A 19,321-nucleotide genomic window follows, 5' to 3' on the forward strand; every position below is an offset into this window, starting at 1 on the left:
ACATGTGCACACACGCGTACACACACACACATGTACACACACACACACACACATGTACACACACACACGTACACAAACACACATGTACACACACACGTCCACACATGCACACACACACACATGTACACACACGTACACACATTTACACGTACACACACACACGTACACACACACACACACGTACACACACACACATGTACACACATGTACACACACATACACACACGTACACGTACAGACACACATACACACACACGCACACACACACGTACACACACACGTACACGCACACACACCCGCACACGTACACGCAGAGAGAAGGAATGGTGTCGTTTCGGGTCGAGACCCTTCTTCAGTAACCATGATGTGTGGACACGCATGGAGATTTTTCTAAACAACAAGTCACAGCGATCCGTGTTGAAGCTTTGGCAGAGAAAGGCTCTGCTATGTAGAGTTCATGTGATCGGAGCAGAATTAGGCCATTTGGCCCATCAAGTCTACTCCGCCATTCAATCAGGGCTGATCTATCTTTCCCTCTCAATCCCATTCTCCTGCCTTCTCCCCATAACCCCTGACACCCGCACTAATCAAGAATCTATCTATCTCCGCCTTAAAAATATCCATTGACCTCCGCAGCCGTCTGTGGCAATGAATTCCACAGATTCACCACCCTCTGACTAAAGAAATTCCTCCTCATCTCCTTCCTAAAGGAACGTCCTTTAATTCTGAGGCTGTACCCTCTGGTCCTAGACTCTCCCACTAGTGGAAACATCCTCTCCACATCCACTCTATCCAGGCCTTTCACTATTTGGTAAGTTTCAATGAGGTCCCCGCTCATCCTTAAACTCCAGCGAGTACAGGCGCAGTGACGACAAACATTGCCTTCCTCACTCACATTGTGACTTACAGCCGGGCTACATCCAACTGGCCTGTCAGGAAAGTCCTGTAATCACTACATCAGCCGACTGATTTATATCCATGGACATTCAGTATCGGGACTCGCATCTGCACTGCCAATTTCATCCTCTCTGGAGTAAAGTTTAACATCAGCCGATATTTTAAACACTTCATTCCTAATTTTCTTCTTGGCTCCTGCTGGCTGGGTCTGGCGTGTTCACCGCCTGCTGCTTTCATGTTAACTCGCAGACCAAACATTCCATAATTCTGCTACATCTCATCTTGCACTTTGGGGATATTTGTTTGAGCTTCGTTCTGTTTCTAATGAACAAGATCGCTAATTGGGGGGGGGGAGCAAAAAGATCAAGGTTATACATTCTATCAGATGGCATAATGTTTATGTGTGATTGGGTTTCACAGAGACCAGCAGTTATTGAGGGACTGAAGTGGTGCAGGCTTGAACAGTGCCTGAGTTCCCCTTGTCAGTGGGCTGTTTGCTACACAATGTAGCATCATAGAGTCTTACAGTGCGGAAACAGGCCCTTCGGCCCAACTTGCCCACACAACGACCAACATGCCCCATCTACACTCGTCCCACCAGTCTACATTTGGCCCATATCCCTCTTCCTGAAGTTAAATAAAACCTCCTTGGTCTTGCTGATATTGAGAGTAAAATTGTGTAGGAAGGAACTGCAGATGCTGGTTTACACAAAGTGCTGGAGTAACTCGGAGGGACAGGCAGCATCTCTGCAGAAAAAGAATAGGTGATGCTTCGGGTCAAGACCCTTCTTCAGACTGAGAGTCAGGGGAGAGGGAGACACAGAGATATGGAAGGGTAAGGTTTGAAAACGAGACATCAAATGAGATGGAGATCAAGGAAAACGTAGAATAGACCATTGGCTGGGAGAAGGTGACAAAGCAAACAGAGATAAAATGTAGTCGGGGACAGTAAAACTGGTGGGAGAACTGGGAATGGGGAGGGGATGGAGAAAGAGGGAAAGCAAGGGTTACTTGAAGTTAGAGAAGTCAATGTTCATACCGCTGGGGTGTAAACTGCTCAAGCGAAATATGAGGTGCTGTTCCTCCAATGTGCGCTGGGCCTCACTCTGACAATGGAGGAGGCCCAGGACAGAAAGGTCAGTGTGGGAATGGGAGGGGAGTTAAAGTGTTTGGCAACCGAGAGATCGGGTAGGTCTAGGCGGACTGAGCGGAGGTGTTCAGGGAAACGATCGCCGAGCCTGCGCTGGGTCTCACTGAAATAATGTTGATTTGACACGAGGTTCTCAACCTCCTTCTTGTACTCCGTCTCATCATTGTTTGCTATCTTGCCCGCGATGGTGGTGTCGTCTGTGGATTTGTGGATTGCATTGGGGTTGTGCTGGTTGAGAAGCTTCACCAGACACGCAGGCATCTCCAGGATTGATGGGCAGAGACTTGTCTCCTGACAGGGTGGCACGGTGGTGCAGCGGGTAGAGCTGCTGCCTCACAGCGCCAGAGACCCGGGTTCCATCCTGACTACGGGCGCTGTCTGTACGGAGTTTGTACGTTCCCCCCGTGACCTGCGTGGGTTTTCTCCGGGTGCTCTGGTTTCCTCCCACACTCCAAAGACGTACAGGTTTGGAGGTTATTTGGCTTGGTATAATTGTAAATTGTGTAGGATAGTGTTAGTGTGCGGGGATCGCTGGTCGGCGCGGACTCAGTGGGTAAAGGGTCTGTTTCCATGCTGTAACTCTAAACTGAACTAAACCAGTGTTGGTTGTGTTATGGGCCTGTCCCATATACATGACTTTTTCAGCGACTGCCGGCACCCGTCATAGGTCGTTGCAGGTCGCCGAAAATGTTCAACATGTTGAAAATCCAGCGGCGACCAGAACAAGGTGCGACTCTTTGGGCGACTGAGGAGACGGCTCACGACCGTACAGGCGACACCCTGGAGACATGTCGCGGGGTGAAGCCTGTATGGTCGTGAGTAGTCGCCCAAAGAGTCGCACCTTGTTCTGGTCGCCACTGGATTTTCAACACGTTGAACATTTTCGGCGACCTGCTGCGTCTATGACGGGTGCCGGCAGTCGCCGAAAAGATCGCGTAAGTGGGACAAGCCCTTTAGGAGGTCCACAGTGGTCTTGGTGGCTCAGTTCCTCAGTGGGCCGCGGGAGGAGACGAAACTTGCTTCTCTCTGGAACCTCTGCTCCATAGGAACATGGAGATGCATCATCTGTGAAGCTGCAGAAAGTGCCCTCCATACACGTCCTTGATGAAACACACCACAACTCACAAAGAAGCCTTGTAGAAAATGCATGTTAAATTTATACATGGCAGATGTATTGCCAGGACAAGTTAGTTTAGAGTCTAATTTCCAAAATGTACACTTAACAATCTGTCTTGCATTCCAAAATAAATCTGCAGTGTTAAAATGTAAAACATGCTCTGTCTAGAGTCATGGCGTCATGGAGCACGGAAACTACTTGATAGATTGGTATAAATCACCAGTCATCTGGAACTGCAATGGATCAAGAGATCAAGGAGTTTCCCGTACGGAACAGTAACTCTCAATGGAAAGGTATCTGGTTATATCCAAGGCCCAGAGACTGCTGATGTTGGAATGTTGAGCAGGGAACAGAGTGCTGGAGTAACTCAGCGGGTCAGGCAGCATCTGTGGAGAACATGGATAGGTGACGTTTCACAGAGTGCTGGAGTAACTCAGCGGGTCAGGCAGCATCTGTGGAGAACATGGATAGGTGACGTTTCGGGTCGGGTCCTTTCTTCCAGTCTGATGAAAGGTCCTGACCCAAAACGTCACTCATCCTTTTTCTCCAGAAATGCTGCCTGACCCGCTGAGTTACGCCAGCACTTTGTGTCTATCTTCAGTGTAAACCAGCATCTGCAGCTACTGGATAGATCAGGCTCATCCACACTTTGATTTGGTTCGAGTAGAGATGTTTAAATGAAAGAGAAGTGACTGTTTTGATCCAGAGAGGGCCCAGAGCGGGTAGAGCTGCTGCCTCACAGCGCCAGAGACCCGGGTTCCATCCCGACTACGGGTGCTGTCTGTACGGAGTTTGCACGTTCTCCCCGTGACCTGCGTGGGTTTTCTCCGGGTGCTCCGGTTTCCACCCACACTCCAAAAACGTGTGGGTTTGTAGGCTAATTGTGTCTGTAAATAGTCCCTACTGTGATGAATGGAACTTGTGTGCGGGGATCGCTGGTCGGCGTGGACTTGTTGGGCTGAAGGGCCTCTACATCTAAAAACGTTATCTGTAAAGCTAAAACTAAATTTGCTCGGTATCTGGAGCAGAGGGTCAGGCATCATCTGTGGAGAACATGGATAGGTGACATTTCACAGAGTGCTGGAGTAACTCAGCGGGTCAGGCAGCATCTGTGGAGAACATGGATAGGTGACATTTCACAGAGTGCTGGAGTAACTCAGTGGGTCAGGCAGCATCTGTGGAGAACATGGATAGGTGACGTTTCACAGAGTGCTGGAGTAACACAGCGGGTCAGGCAGCATCTGTGGAGCCTCAGAATAAATGGACGTACCATCAGAGTGGAGATGGGGAGGAATTTCTTTAGCCAAACGGTGGTGAATCAGTGGAATTCATTGCCACAGATGGCTGGAGAGGCCATCAGTGGGTATTTCTAAAGTGGAGATTGCTAGATTCTTGATTAGTGCGGGTGTCGGGGGTTACGGGGAGAAGGCAGGAGAATGGGGTTGTGAGGGAAAGATAGATCAGCCATGATTGAATGGCGGAGTAGACTCGATGGGCCGAATGACCTGATTCAGCTCCTATGTCTTATGACCTAATGCTATATACATGCAATTAGAATGATACAACGTGGAATCAAACCCTTTGGCCCAACTTGCCCACACCGGCCAACATGTCCCATCTACATTAGTCCCACCTGCCTGCGTTTGGCCCTTATCCCTCCAAACCTGTCCTATCCATGTACCTGTCTAACTGTTTCTTAGACATTGCGATAATCCCAGCCTCAACTACATCCTTAGGCAGCTCGTTCCATACACCCACCACCCTCTGTGTGAAAAAGTTACCCCTCAGATTCCTATTAAATCTTTTCCCCTTCACCTTAAACCTATGTCCTCTGGTCCTCGATTCCCCTACTCTGGGCAAGAGACTCTGTGCGTCTACCCGATCTATTCCTCTCATGATTGTTGCGATTGATCACTAGACGGCTGCTGTTATCTGTGGTTAATACAGGCGAGTGTGGAGGAAATGAGGTGTGCCTTTCACTCAGTACGATCCACAATTATAAATGACCCTTGGCGTGGTTAAGAAAGAAGGTGAAAGGTTGCTGGTTTCTCTGCAGCCGCGAGCATTGTTGTAACACTGTAAGCAAAGGCCACGCTTCGATAAGTCTGTGTGAGTGGATGGTTTATAGCGTCTTCCTTCAAGGTCTGTTTTAGGTTACGAGAGCAGAAACAAATTTGGAAAAATATAATTGCATCTGCAGCAAACAACTTCAATATGTTGCGTGTCTTGCCCCTGGTGATCGAATCTGAAAACTCTGCTCCGAACTTGGAGTTTAGTTTAGAGATACAGAGCAGAAACAGGACCTTCGGCCCACCGAGTCCGCGCCGACCAGCGATCCCCGCACACTAACACTGTCCTACACACACACACACACGCGCGGGAATACTCACACCAAATTCGATTAATCTACAAACCTGTATGTCTTTGGAGTGTGGGAGGAAACCGGAGCACCTGGAGAAAACCCACGCAGGTCACGGGGAGAATGTACAGGCGCTGTGAGGCAGCAGCTCTACCCGCTGCCCCACCGTGCTGCCCTCTTGAAGCAGCATTAGTGTCCGCAGCCCAGCGCGACCGGGCAAGCGAAACAGAGGCACAAGGAACTGCAGGTGCTGGTTCACAAAGAAAATACACAGAGTGCTGGAGTAACTTGGCGGGACAGGCGGCATCTCTGGAGAGCATGGATAGGTGACGTTTTGAGTCGGGACTTTTCTTTGGGGGCGGAGATCTTCGAGTGATACAGCGTGGAAACAGGCCGTTCGGCCCTTCTTGCCCACACCGACCAACATGTCGCATCTACACTAGTCCCACCTGCCCGCATCTGCCCATATCCCTCTAAACCTGTCCTCTCCATGTACCTGTTCCTTAACCATTGCGATAGTTCATCTCAACTACCTCCTACGGCAGCTCGTTCCATACACCCACCACCCTCTGTGTGAAAAAGTTACCCCTCAGGTTCCCATTAAATCTTTCCCCCTTCACCTTAAACCCACGACCGCAGGTTCTCAAATGGCTGGGGGGAGGGAGGGGGGAGGGGTGTAGAGAAAGCTTGGAGGGAGGCAGGGCAAGATAAAAGCAAGCAAGTGATGGGTGGATACAGGGGGGGAGGTTGATTGGACAAAGGCCGGAGACAAACAGTATGAGATGGGTTCATGTACAAAAGTGAGAGACGGGGGCACAACCACTACTAACCACCGCCAGTCTCCACTGCCCACGTTGCACCAAGGTGTGTGGATCTACAGACATCTGCAGACCCACAAGTAGACAACCCTATGGGGAGGGGAGGACAGTCATACTCGGTTTGAGTGACCTCCGATGATGATGATGGTCATAGGATCAGAATTTGGCCATTCTGCCCATCAAGGCCACTCCCTCTTCTCCCCTCTCCCATCGGGCAAGAGGTACAGAAGTGTGAAAACGAACACACACCTCCGGATTCAGGGACAGTTTCTTCCCGGCTGTTATCAGGCAACTGAACCATCCTACCACAACCAGAGAGCGGTCCTGAACTACTATCTACCTCATTGGTGACCCTCGGACTATCCTTGATCGGACTTGATTGGCTTCACCTTGCACTAAACGTTATTCCCTTATCCTGTATCTGTACACTGTGGACGGCTCGATTGTAATCATGTATTGTCTTTCCGCTGACTGGTTAGCACGCAACAAAAGCTTTTCACTGTAACTCGGTACACGTGACAATATACTGACCTGAACTGATGTAGCATTGACCTGTGACAATAGTGGTAGTTAAGTTAACTAAACTCAAACTGAAAGTTCCTTTTCCAGCCAGAGATGACGGGACAGAATGGGAACGCTGATATGAGTCGCATCCCAGGGACTCGTTTAAATCCACATTCTCTAGACTGCGGGGAGATTTCATGGATGTTTACTAACACTCACCATGGCTGAGTGTCTCTTTAAGGCTTGTGACCTTAATGCCATGTAGGGGCAATGGATTTTAACGGATTAGGCAGATTATACTGACATTGGATTCTTGGCACTACAGCAAAGTCTGCAGACACAGCAGGGATATCAGGTTGTCCACGCTGTCTCTGCCTGAAGCTGCTGGTGGTAACGGCAAGAACACCTGTCACAGCCTCTCGCAGAGTCACAAGGTGATACAGTGTGGAAACAGGCCTTCAGCCCAACTTGCCCACACCAACCAACGTGCCCCATCTACACTAGTCCCACCTGCCAGCATTTGCCCATATCCCTCTAAACCTGTCCTATCCATGTACCTGTCAAACTGTTTCTTAAACGTTGGGATAATCCCAGCCTCAACTACCTCCTCTGGCAGCTCGTGCCTTACACCCACCCCCCTTTCATAAGATCATATAATAGACAATAGGTGCAGGCCATCGAGCCATGATCGCCATTCAATGTGATCATGGCTGTTCATCCACAATCAGTACCCCGTTCCTGCCTTCTACCCATATCCCTTGACTACGCTATCTTTAAGAGCTCTATCTAACTCTCTCTTGAAAACCTCCAGAGAATTGGCCTCCAGAGCCGTCTGTGGCAATGAATTCCACAGATTCACCACCCTCTGAGTAAAGAAATTCCTCCTCATTTCCTTCCTAAAGGAACGTCCTTTAATTCTGAGGCTGTGCCCTCTGGTCCTAGACTCTCCCACTAGTGGAAACATCCTCTCCACATCCACTCTATCCAGGCCTTTCACTATTCTATATGTTTCAATGAGGTCTCCCCTCATCCTTCTAAACTCCAGCGAGTACAGGCCCAGTGCTGACAAACGCTCATCATATGTTAACCCACTCATTCCTGGGATCATTCTTGTAAACTTCCTCTCCAGAGCCAGCATATCCGACCTCAGATATGGGGCCCAAAATTGCTCACAATTCACCAAATGCTGCCTGACCAGCGCCTTAACATTACCTCCCTGTTTTTGTGAAGAATCTTATTTCACAAGATCCTCGTGAACTAAATGCTTGTATTGAGTTTGCTTTCTTTACTACCGATTCAATTACAGATTAACTTTTTGGGAATCCTGCGCCAGCTCCCATGATCCTTTTGCACCTCTTTGTGTGAAAAAGTTACCCCTCTGATTCCTATTAAATCTTTTCCCCCTTCACCTTAAATCTTTTCCCCTGCTGCTGTCCGTCGGGCAAACACAGCTGCCTGTAGAGTGGCACGGTGGTGCAGCGGGTAGAGCTGCTGCCTCACAGCGCCAGAGACCCGGGTTCCATCCTGACTACGGGTGCTGTGTGTACATTCTCCCCGTGACCTGCGTGGGTTTTCTCCGGGTGCTCCAGTTTCCTCCCACACTCCAAAGACGTGCAGATTTGTTGGTTAATTGGCATTGATAAAATTGTAAATTGTCCCCTGTGTGTGTAGGGTAGTGTTAGTGTGCGGGGATCGCTGGCCGGTGCGGTGACCTGAAAGGCCTGTTGCCACGCTGTATCTCTAAACTAAACTAATAGCCCTGGCCTGTTCTTGTGCTTATCATTCCACACAACGTCAACCCTCTCTCTTATCTTGTTATTTCTCATTCATCTTCTCAAGTGGAACGTTATTCGGGCAACACTGTGTAAGACAAGCTTATACCCTCTCCCGGCACCAGAGGCTGCCAATGCAACTAAATAAAGATGAAAACCAATTAGTATTTCCAGAATAGGACATGCAAGCACAATGCAACTAAAAGTACCAATGATTGAGTCCAAGAGGCTTTTAGATAGGCCCATGGGTATGCAGGGAATGGAGGGACATCGATCGCATGCAGGCAGGCGAGATCCCAGGAATGAGTGGGTTAACATATGATGAGCGTTTGTCGGCACTGGGCCTGTACTCGCTGGAGTTTAGAAGGATGAGGGGGTACCTCATTGAACCATACAGAACTTTGAAAGCCCTGGATAGAGTGGATGTGGAGAGGATGTTTCCACTAGTGGGAGAGTCTAGGACCAGAGGTCACAGCCTCAGAATTAAAGGATGTTCTTTTAGGAAGGAGATGAGGAGGAATTTCTTTAGTCAGAGGGTGGTGAATCTGTGGAATTCATTGCCACAGACAGCTATGGAGGCCACAAGTCAGTGGATATTTTTAAGACAGAGATAGATAGATTCTTGATTAGTGCGGGTGTCAGGGGTTATGGGGAGAAGGCAGGAGAATGGGGTTAGGAGGGAGAGATAGATCAGCCATGGACAGATCTTTAATCAGACTTTACTGACTTTACCTTGCACTAAACGTTATTCCCTTTATCCTGTATCTGTACACTGTGGACGGCTCGATTGTAATCTTGTATTGTCTTTCCGCTGACTGGTTAGCACGCAACAAAAGCTTTTCACTGTACCTCGGTACACGTGACAATAAACTCAACTCAACTGAATTAAAAATATCCACTGACTTGGCCTCCACAGCCGTCTGTGGAAATGAATTCCACAGATTCACCACCCTCTGACTGAAGAAATTCCTCCTCATCTCCTTCCTAAAGGAACGTCCTTTTATTCTGAGGCTGTGCCCTCTGGTCCTAGACTCTCCCACTAGTGGAAACATCCTCTCCACATCCAGTCTGTCCACAATGGACAGGACCCCACCATCCCTCTAAAGCAGCCAGCGGTCTGGAGGCCTGAGGAGCAGTTCAGTGTTATATTGAAGCGCAGGATTTACAGATTTATGTTGAAAATATCGCGAAGAAACTAAATACTGCCTTCCTGATTTGTGACTGTTATGGGTTATGGAGTGAACCAGTTAAAGCCGCCATAGCAATAATCCCAGTGGGCGTAAATCCGTTTTATAAAGAAATATTGGCACCTTGGGCCCTTGTGGATTTAGACTGAAGTTCTCTCTTCATGAGAGTGTGGAATTGTTTAGGTGCCGAGCCAAGAATCTTCTCGGGAGGCGAGTCTGACCATTTCCGCAACGTTTCACTGCTTATGCGCTGCCCAAAGAACAATCCACATTTTTCACATAATATATGTAAATCAGAGCCGAACTGAGCCAGACATCCTTGGGACAATTTTAATCGAACGCTCCTGCTGAGGCTCCTGCGGGAATGGGGAAGAATCCAGTTTCTCTTCCCGTCCAATATCACTTGTTCCCAGTGGATGTATCCCGTGGAAATTGGCCAGCTCTACGATTAATGGATTTGGTTAATGAAGTGGCTTTTTGCATGAATTAGACATGATTAGACGTGCCTCCTCAGGTCCACGTGGTGATTCAAAGTGAGAATTAGTCACGGGCACTGAATCAGATGCCACTGTTGTTAATTAATCCTCTCCAATCCTCGCTCTGGGGATGTTGTGGTCATTTACGGTGAGGTGTTGGTCAGTACATCTTTGGTGACGGTCTTTGCATCACTGATATCTCCCTTAGTTTAATTAGCAACATTGAGTCTGGTTGGTCAACACCTGAGCTGCCTGGCAGGTGACAGGTGACTTGGTGCAAGGTGATTGCACAAGAATGTGACTTTCATTAAATTAGCTTGTTTTAAATTGGTCTCATCCAAGGATTGGGAACCAGAGCCAAACACTTCTGTTTCCCATCTAGGGTGACCATCGGTCAACTTTCCATTTCCTTTTCCACGTGGGAGAGTGCACAGCGGTTAGTTTATTTAGAGATACTGCGCGGAAACAGGCCCTTTGGCCCACCGGGTCCACACCGACCGCACACTAACACTACCCTACACACACACCAGGGACAATTTTACATTTACACCGCCAATAAACCTACAAACCTGCACGTTTTTGGAGTGTGGGAGGAAACCGAAGATCTCAGAGAAAACCCAGGCAGGTGACGGAGAGAACGTGCAAACTCCGTACAGACAGCACCCGTAGTCAGGATTGAACCCGGGTCTCTGGTGGTGCAAGCGCTGGGAGGCAGCAGCTCTACCGCTGCGCCACCGTGGCTGCCACATCTGCCTGGTCCTCCACAAACACTAACTCCGTAAGGTAACTAGTGGTGGGATCGCTAATTACCTCAGCGTTCACTATCCCGACTACCAGTGCTGTCTGTATGGAGTTTGCACGTTCTCCCCGTGACCTGCGTGGGTTTTCTCCGGGCGCTCCGGTTTCCTCCCACACTCCAAAGACGTGCAGGTTTGTAGGTTAATTGGCTTGGTGTATGTGTAAATTGTCCCCAGTGTGTGTAGGGTAGTGTCAGTGTGTGGGCATCGCTGGTCAGCGCGGACTCGATGGGCCGAAGGGCCTGTTTCAAAGCTGTATCTCTAAAATTAAACCTAAATACAAGAATGATCCCAGGAATTATTGAGTTAATATATGATGAGCGTTTGATGGTGCTGGGCCTGAATTCAATTCAGTTGAGTTAATAGTCACATGTACCAAGTCACCAAATGTGATGTGCTGACCAGTCAGCAGAAAGACAATACACGATTACAAGCTAGCCGTTTATTCATTGCAGTCGCTCCTCTTTATCTCCCTTCCCCCCATTCCCTCGCTGTTCTCGCCCCCCCACCCCCCACCCCCACCAACACAAAATGCTGGAGTAACTCAGCGGGACAGGCAGCATCTCTGGAGAGGAATGGGTGACGTTTCGGGTCGAGACCCTTCTTCAGACCGATCGTATTTACCACAGTCGATGGGACAGGCATTGACTGCTGCTCAGGGTCATGTCGAGCAGAGTGTTATTACTGCAAGGAGTGTAGATGTTAAACAGCACGACTGTGCGCCTGGAGCAGGATCTGGGGTATTATGTAAATTAGAGGCCACGTCTAACACTTCTGTGATGGGTTACATATGATGGCCTACAACTACAGTCCTGACAACAATCACCACTAATTTGCAAGCCTTTGTTTGTCCATTACAGCACTGCTTGACTTGCTGAATCTGTTCTATTGTAAATAACTCTTCCATTCCTCGCCTCATTTATTTACATTAGAAAGTCAGTGCCCAGTTCAGGACATTTACAGGATCACACGATGCTGACCATCTTTGTCAATACTGCCAGATATTGATTAGTTACAGAGAGGGACGGAGAAATACACATGGAGTTTAATCACTAACACTATCCTACACACACTCACACTATCCTACACACACTCACACTATCCTACACACACTCACACTATCCTACACACACTCACACTATCCTAAACACACTAGGGGCAAATTACAATTTACATTAGGGCCAATTAACCTACAAACCTGCACGTCTTTGGAGTTTGGGAGGAAACCCAAAGGTATCATATGCCAGGAGCTGGTTACTTTGTGTCGTTTATTGTGTAGTTTAGTTCAGGTTAGTTTATTGTCACGTGTACCGAGGTACAGTGAAAAGCTTTTGTTGCGTGCTAACCAGTCAGCGGAAAGACAACACATGATTACAATCGAGCCGTCCACAGTGTACAGATACAGGATAAAGGGAATAATGTTTAGTGCAAGGTAAAGTCAGTAAAGTCCGATCAAAGATAGTCCGAGGGTCACCAATGAGGTAGATGGGAGGTCAAGGTTCATTTGCCAAATTACAGTTGGGAAGAGACTGGAAGAACCAGGAGCTGTCATTTATAAGTTAATTAGTGATAGGAGCTGAATTAGGCCATTCGGCCCATCAAGCAACTCTACCATTCAATCATGGCTGATCTATTTGTACCTCTCACCCCCATTCTCCTGCCTTCTCCCCCTAACCCCTGACACCCGCACTAATCAACAATCTATGCAGGTGCTGGGAGACGGCAATTATTTTTACTTAGAAGTTTTGTTTTTCTCTTCCACACAGAAATGATGGAGTTGAACAACATTGTGACGTTCCCGGGCGTCGCGAACAGCTCCAGCTACCAAACACTGCTCCTAGACGAGGAGCGCGGCAGGTTGTTCGTTGGTGCCAAGGACCTCATCCTCTCCCTCAGCCTCATCGATGTTACCCAGGATGTCTTGACGGTAGGGCCCCACACACTCCGTACCCACCTACACAGTGTGTGTTAGTGTAAGACCCCCACACACTCCCTACACAGTGTGTGTTGTGTGAGACCCCCACACACTCCCTACACAGTGTGTGTTGTGTGAGACCCCCACACACTCCGCTTGGCCAGTTTACAGATTGCACAGCTACACATTAAGCAGCGGCAGTACGTATTAGAAACATAGAAACATCGACAATAGGTGCAGGAATAGGCCATTCGGCCCTTCGAGCCTGCACTGCCATTCAATATGATCATGGCCGATCATCCCCACTCAGTACCCTGTTCCTGCCTTCTCCCCATATCCCTTGATTCCGTTAGCCCTAAGAGCTAAATCTAACTCTCTCATGAAAACATCCAGCGAATTGGCCTCCACTGCCTTCTGTGGCAGAGAATTCCACAGATTCACAACTCTCTGGGTGAAGAAGTTTTTCCTCATCTCAGTCCTAAATGGCCGACCCCTTATTCTTAAACTGTGTGACCCCTGGTTCTGGACTCCCCCCAACATGGGGAACGTTTTTCGATGGATAGTTCCCCCGCACACTTCGCATTGTGAGATTACATATTGGACAGCGATATATTTGGACAGTATGTGTTGGTGCAATTAACCTACAAACCCGCACGTCTTTGGGGTGTGGGAGGAAACCGGAGCCACCGGAGAAAACCCACGCAGGTCACGGGGAGAACGTGCAAACTCCGTACAGAAAGCACCCGCCGTAGTCAGGATGGAACCCGGGTCTCAGGTGCTGTGAGGCAGCAGCTCTACCCGCTGCACCATCGTGGCCTTGATGCACCAGTGGGGAGGGGGCGGGGGTTACAAGGACCCTCTGGGACACTGATGGCAAGCTCAGTTTCCCCCCCAACTCTCTATGTCTCTCTCCCCCCTCGACAGTGACTGCTGGAGCCAATCCCATGAACCAGGCACCAGCTGAGATCTGCACACAGCAGGGAGACCATGCCTGCTTGACACATGGGCAGTAATTCTGCCATGCTCTGTTCCTTTAGCAGGAAGCTAATTGTGTGTGTAATTGAGGGTTGCAGAGAGGGAGGGGTGGGGGGGGGGGGGTGGATTGGTGGGCTCTGGAACAAAATCGGTCTGCACATTTACAAGGGCTTTAGCAGCTGATGTGGAAGACAAGGGGATGCTGGAGATGACTGCTGGAATTCAGTGGCTGCAGGGTGGCTGAGGTCAGGATACTGATCTATTGCAGTCTCTCCTTCTCCTCTCCCCCCCCCCCTCTCTCTCTCTATCCGCTCCTTTCACACGCTCTGCTCCAATTACAATTGCCAGTCACTCACAGAGACTTCCCAGCTCTCCCTTCAGCTCACTGTCCAGTCTCAAGAGTCTGAAAAGGTCCCGACTGAAACGTCACCAATTCCTTTATTTCCTTTCATGATGTGAGTAGAATTTCCCGCTGTTACTCCAGCACTTTATGCCTTTTTTTAAACTAATCTCATAAGGTCATCAGGTCATGTGCAATAGGATAGAATCAGGCCATTCGGCCCATCAAATCTACTGTGCCATTCAATCATGGCGGATCTATCTCCCTCCTAACCCCATTCTCCTGCCTTCTCCCCATAACCCCTGACACCCGCACTAATCAACAATCTATCTATCTCTGCCTTAAAAATACCCATTGACTTGTGGCCTCCACAGCCGTTTGTGGCAATGAATTCAACAGATTCACCACCCTCTGGCTGAAGAAATTCCTCGTCATCTCCTTCCTAAAGGAACCTCCTTTACTTCTAAGGCTGTGCCCTCTGGTCCTAGACTCTCCCACTAGTGGAAACATCCTCCCCACATCCACTCTATCCAGACCTTTAATTGTATCTCAGTTCACCCCAGTCTGACCTGCGACAATCCCAATCAAATGTTTTCCAGTTTAACACCTAGAGCCACGATTAACTCTGAGCTGAATAATAAAACAATTGTCATTAGCAAAGCCACAGAGAGGTTTAGAGCGTTAGGTTGCAACAAAGGAGTTCTTGTATGTTCTTGGCCAGCGGACTGCTGATGTTCGCTGGTGTTCAGCGTTAGATCCAGACAGTTTAATCACCAGTCGTGGCGTCAGGTTGTGGGTTAGTGCTGATGCAGTGTCGCACACCAACAGACAATGTCGCAGTAACACACTCAGTCTGATGAAGGGTCTTGACCTGAAATGTCACCTATTCCTTTTCTCCAGAGAGGGTGGCACTGTGGCACAGCGGGTAGAGCTGCTGCCTCACCGCGCCAGAGACCCGGGTTCCATCCTGACTACGGGTGCTGTCTGTACGGAGTTTGCACGTTCTCCCCGTGACCTGCGTGGGTTTTCTCCGGGTGCTCCGGTTTCCTCCCACACTCCAAAGACGTGCAGGTTTGTAGGCTAATTGGCTTTGTGTAAATGTAAATTGTCCCTAGTGTGTGTAGGATAGTGTTAGTGTGCGGGGATCACTGGTCATCGTGGACTCGGAGGGCCGAAGGGCCTGTTTCCGCTGAATCTTTAAACTAAAGATGCTGCTTGTCCCGCTGAGTTACTCCAGCACTTTGTGTCTGTCTTCAGTGTAAACCAGCATCTGCAGTTCCAACCACCGATCACCACGCACACTAACACTATCCTAAACATGAGAATCAATATATAATTTTACTGAAGCCAATTAACCTGTAAACCTGTACGTCTTGGTAGTGTGGGAGGAAACCGGAGAAACATGACGCCAAGTTAAACTAATCCCCTCTACCTGCACGTGATCCGTATCCCTCCACTCCCTGCATATCCACGTCCCTGTCTAAAAGCCTCTTAAACACCACTATCGTATCTGCCTCCACTACCACCCCTGGCAGCGTGTTGAAAATCACAGACTATGGGTTTAGACTTTAGAAAAACAGTGTGGAAACAGGCCCTTCGGCCCACTGAGTCTGTGCAGCCCAGAAATCACCCCGTACACTAACACTATCCTACACACACTAGGGACAATTTACCATTTTACAGAAGCCAATTCACTTAAAACCCGCCCGTCTCTGGAGTGTGGGAGGAAACCGGAGCACCCGGAGAAAACCCACGTGGTCACGGGGAGAACGTACAAACTCCGTACAGACAGCACCCGTAGCCAGGATGGAACCCGGGTCTCTGGCGCTGTGAGGCAGCAGCTCTACCCGCTGCACCACCGTGCCGGCCAGTTGCGGGTTGTGAGGGGCGTGTGTGAACTTGGAAAATGGATCCAATAATTACACAACATGTCGAGCAAACGGTGACCTTCACATTCTCAACAGTCACTCGTTCATCTTTGATTGTGTAGCTGTTTTAAAGGTTGCAACTGTATTACATGTCGATGGGTGCATTCTCCACAGCAGCACCACTGTGACGGTCAGAATCGGCTTTTAAACATGAGCTGACAATAAAAGGGGAACTTTAAGTGAATGATTCTGATGTTATCTCATTGTGTCTAAAACTAAATCATAGTCATAAATCTTACCTTAAACCCAGATTAGTGGGCAAAATGAGGGCACATGGTATTGGGGGTAGAGTGCTGACATGGATAGAGAAGTGGTTGGCAGACAGGAAACAAAGAGTAGGGATTAACGGGTCCCTTTCAGAATGGCAGGCAGTGACTAGTGGGGTACGGCAAGGCTCGGTGCTGGGACCGCAGCTATTTACAATATACATCAATGATTTGGATGAAGGGATTCAAAGTAACATTAGCAAATTTGCAGATGACACAAAGCTGGGTGGCAGTGTGAACTGTGAGGAGGATGCTATGAGAATGCAGGGTGACTTGGACAGGTTGGGGGAGTGGGCAGATGCATGGCAGATGCTGTTTAATGCGGATAAATGTGAGGTTATCCACTTTGGTAGTAAAAACAGGAAAGCAGATTACTATCTAAATGGCGTCAAGTTGGGAAAAGGGGAAGTACAACGGGATCTGGGGTTCCTTGTACTTCAGTCTATGAAAGTAAGCATGCACGTACAGCAGGCAGTGAAGAAAGCGAATGGCATGTTGGCCTTTATAACAAGAGGAATCAAATATAGGAGCAAAGAGGTCCTTCTGCAGTTGTACAGAGCCCTAGTGAGACCACACCTGGAGTATTGTGTGCAGTTTTGGTCCCCTAATTTGGAGGATTTGGTCCCCTAATTTAGCCTTCTGGAGTTTAGAAGAATGAGCGGGCATCTCATTGAAACATGTAAGATTGTTAAGCGTTTGGACACGCTAGAGGCAGGAAACATGTTCCCGATGTTGGGGGTGTCCAGAACCAGGGGCCACCGTTTAAGAATAAGAGGTAAGCCATTTAGAACGGAGACGAGGAAACACTTTTTTTCACAGAGAATGGTGAGTCTGTCGAATTCTCTGCCTCAGAGGGCAGTGGAGGCGGGTTCTCTGGATGCTTTCAAGAGAGAGCTAGATAGGGCTGTTAAAAATAGCGGAGTCAGGGGATATGGGGAGAAGGCAGGAACGAGGTACTGATTGGGGATGATCAACCATGATCACATTGAATGGCGGTGTTGGCTCGAAGGGACGAATGGCCTACTCCTGCACCTGTTGTCTATTGTCTAAAGGTTTTGTTTAAACAAATCTTATTTTTGTTTAACTTTCAGCAATATATATTAACCATTCCTTCGCATATTGCAAAGTTAGGCACAAAAAGCTGGAGTAACTCAGTGCGTCAGGCAGCATCTGTAGAGAACATGGATAGGTGACGTTTCACAGAGTGCTGGAGTAACTCAGCGGGTCAGGCAGCATCTGTGGAGAACATGGATAGGTGACGTTTCACAGAGTGCTGGAGTAACTCAGCGGGTCAGGCAGCATCTGTGGAGAAAATAAATAAATGCCGTTTTGCGTCGAGACCCTTCTTCAGATCGCATACTCCATCTTCATTTCAAGATCTCGACACATTCTCCTTGGATTTCTGGTTGGCTTTGACTTTGTCCATCAGCCACTTGCAGCGACTCCTCCCCATACAGGCGGTGGAACACAAACAGCAGGGAACAGCCACACATTCTCCACACACCAACTATTATCCAGCTGCCTGCTTGCACTAACGCTGTTATTATCTCAGCCTAGTGCCTCTATTGTCCCGGCCTAACCAACCATTCCTAGGCTGCTGCCGACAAGTTAACAAAGCACAAACATGACCTTGCGATTGGTTTAGTTTTACCTGTTACACTTGCTGGTGGAATGTCTCTTCTCATCTCACCTGTAGAGAGTAATGTGCTGGAGCAACTCAGCGGGACAGGCAGCATCTGTGGAGAGAAGGAATGGGTGACGTTTCACAGAGTGCTGGAGTAACTCAGCGGGACAGGCAGCATCTGTGGAGAGAAGGAATGGGTGACGTTTCACAGAGTGCTGGAGTAACTCAGCGGGACAGGCAGCATCTGTGGAGAGAAGGAATGGGTGACGTTTCGGGTCGAGACGCTTCTTCAGACTGAGAGGGGAGAGGGAAACGAGAGATATAGACAGTGATGTAGAGAGATATAGAACAAACGACCAGACTCGACCCGAAACATCATCTATTCCTTCTCTCCAGAGATGCTGCCTGACCCACTGAGTTACTCCAGCATTTTGTGTGTATCTTTGGTGTAAACCAGCATCTGCAGTTCGTTCCCACACACTTCCTTCTGCATCATCTGCAACAGATCCTGAAACTGATGAGGAAGATTCCGTATATTCACTATGAACGTACACTGAACACAGTCCAGCACAGGAACAGGCCCTTCGGCCCACAATGTCCGTGCCCAACACGACGCCAAGTTAAACTAATCCCCTCTGCCTGCACGTGATCCGTATCCCTCCACTCCCTGCATATTCACGTCCCGGTCTAAAAGCCTCTGAAACACTACTATCGTATCTGCCTCCACCCCCACCCCTGGCAGCCCGTTGAAAATCACAGACTGCGGGTTTAGACTTTAGAAAAACAGGCCCTTCGGCCCACTGAGTCTGTACAGCCCAGGGATCTCCCCGTACACTAACACTATCCTACACACACTGGAGGCAATTTACCATTATACCGAAGCCAATTCACTTAAAACCCGCCCGTCTCTGGAGTGTGGGAGGAAACCGGAGCACCCGGAGAAAACCCACGTGGTCACGGGGAGAACGTACAAACTCCGTACAGACAGCACCCGTAGTCAGGATGGAACCCGGGTCTCTGGCGCTGTGAGGCAGCAGCTCTACCCGCTGCACCACGTGACGTCCAGGTGCGGGTTGTGAGGGGCGTGTGTGAACTTGGAAAATGAATCCAATAATTACACAACATGTCGAGCAAACGGTGACCTTCACATTCTCAACAGTCACTTGTTCATCTTTGATTGTGTAGCTGTTTTAAAG

General features: G+C 48.8%; 1 protein-coding gene across 3 annotated transcripts in view; it reads left to right on the plus strand.

The window, feature by feature from the left end:
* sema3a (semaphorin 3A) overlaps positions 1–19,321 on the plus strand; it is a 126,425-nt gene that overhangs the window by 42,795 nt on the left and 64,309 nt on the right. For all 3 annotated transcript variants that reach the window (XM_033040218.1, XM_033040219.1, XM_033040220.1), the window contains exon 3: positions 12,844–13,004. In XM_033040218.1, the coding sequence (XP_032896109.1) occupies positions 12,844–13,004 (161 nt within the window). The remainder of the gene's footprint in view (positions 1–12,843; positions 13,005–19,321) is intronic.

The sequence above is a fragment of the Amblyraja radiata genome, chromosome 21, assembly GCF_010909765.2.
Source record: "Amblyraja radiata isolate CabotCenter1 chromosome 21, sAmbRad1.1.pri, whole genome shotgun sequence".
Lineage (NCBI taxonomy): Eukaryota > Metazoa > Chordata > Chondrichthyes > Rajiformes > Rajidae > Amblyraja > Amblyraja radiata.